This window comes from Elephantulus edwardii, unplaced genomic scaffold (genome assembly GCF_000299155.1).
Source record: "Elephantulus edwardii isolate Elephantulus edwardi_28Jun2011 unplaced genomic scaffold, EleEdw1.0 scaffold00068, whole genome shotgun sequence".
NCBI lineage: Eukaryota > Metazoa > Chordata > Mammalia > Macroscelidea > Macroscelididae > Elephantulus > Elephantulus edwardii.
This window is the reverse complement of record NW_006399818.1, coordinates 8,722,209-8,722,553: the sequence shown is the minus strand read 5'-3', so window position 1 is coordinate 8,722,553 and position 345 is coordinate 8,722,209. Positions and strand designations below refer to the sequence as shown.

General features: G+C 53.3%; 1 protein-coding gene across 1 annotated transcript in view; it reads left to right on the top strand.

Annotated features, from left to right (window-relative positions):
* LOC102873377 (histone H3.3C-like) overlaps positions 1 to 345 on the top strand; it is a 2,275-nt gene continuing 1,930 nt past the window's right edge. The window contains exon 1 of the mRNA XM_006888572.1: positions 1 to 301. Within this exon, the coding sequence (XP_006888634.1) occupies positions 1 to 301 (301 nt within the window). The remainder of the gene's footprint in view (positions 302 to 345) is intronic.

Sequence of the window (345 nt, the reverse complement as noted above, 5' to 3'; positions counted from 1 at the left end):
ATGGATGTAAAGGAGGTTAATGCAGCTTTTAACATTAAAAAAGACTCCAAGTTTGTCATCATCACGGAGCTGCTGATCCGGAAGCTGCCCTTCCAGAGGCTGGTGCGGGAGATCGCGCAGGACTTCAGGACGGACTTGAGGTTCCAGAGCGCGGCCATCGGCGCCCTGCAGGAGGCCAGCGAGGCGTACCTGGTGGGCCTGTTTGAGGACACCAACCTGTGTGCCATCCACACCAAGAGAGTCACCATCATGCCCAAAGACATACAGTTGGCTCGCCGGATACGGGGGGGAGAGAGCTTAAGTGAACGGCGGTTTTTATGGTGTTTTGTAGTAAATTCTGTAAAA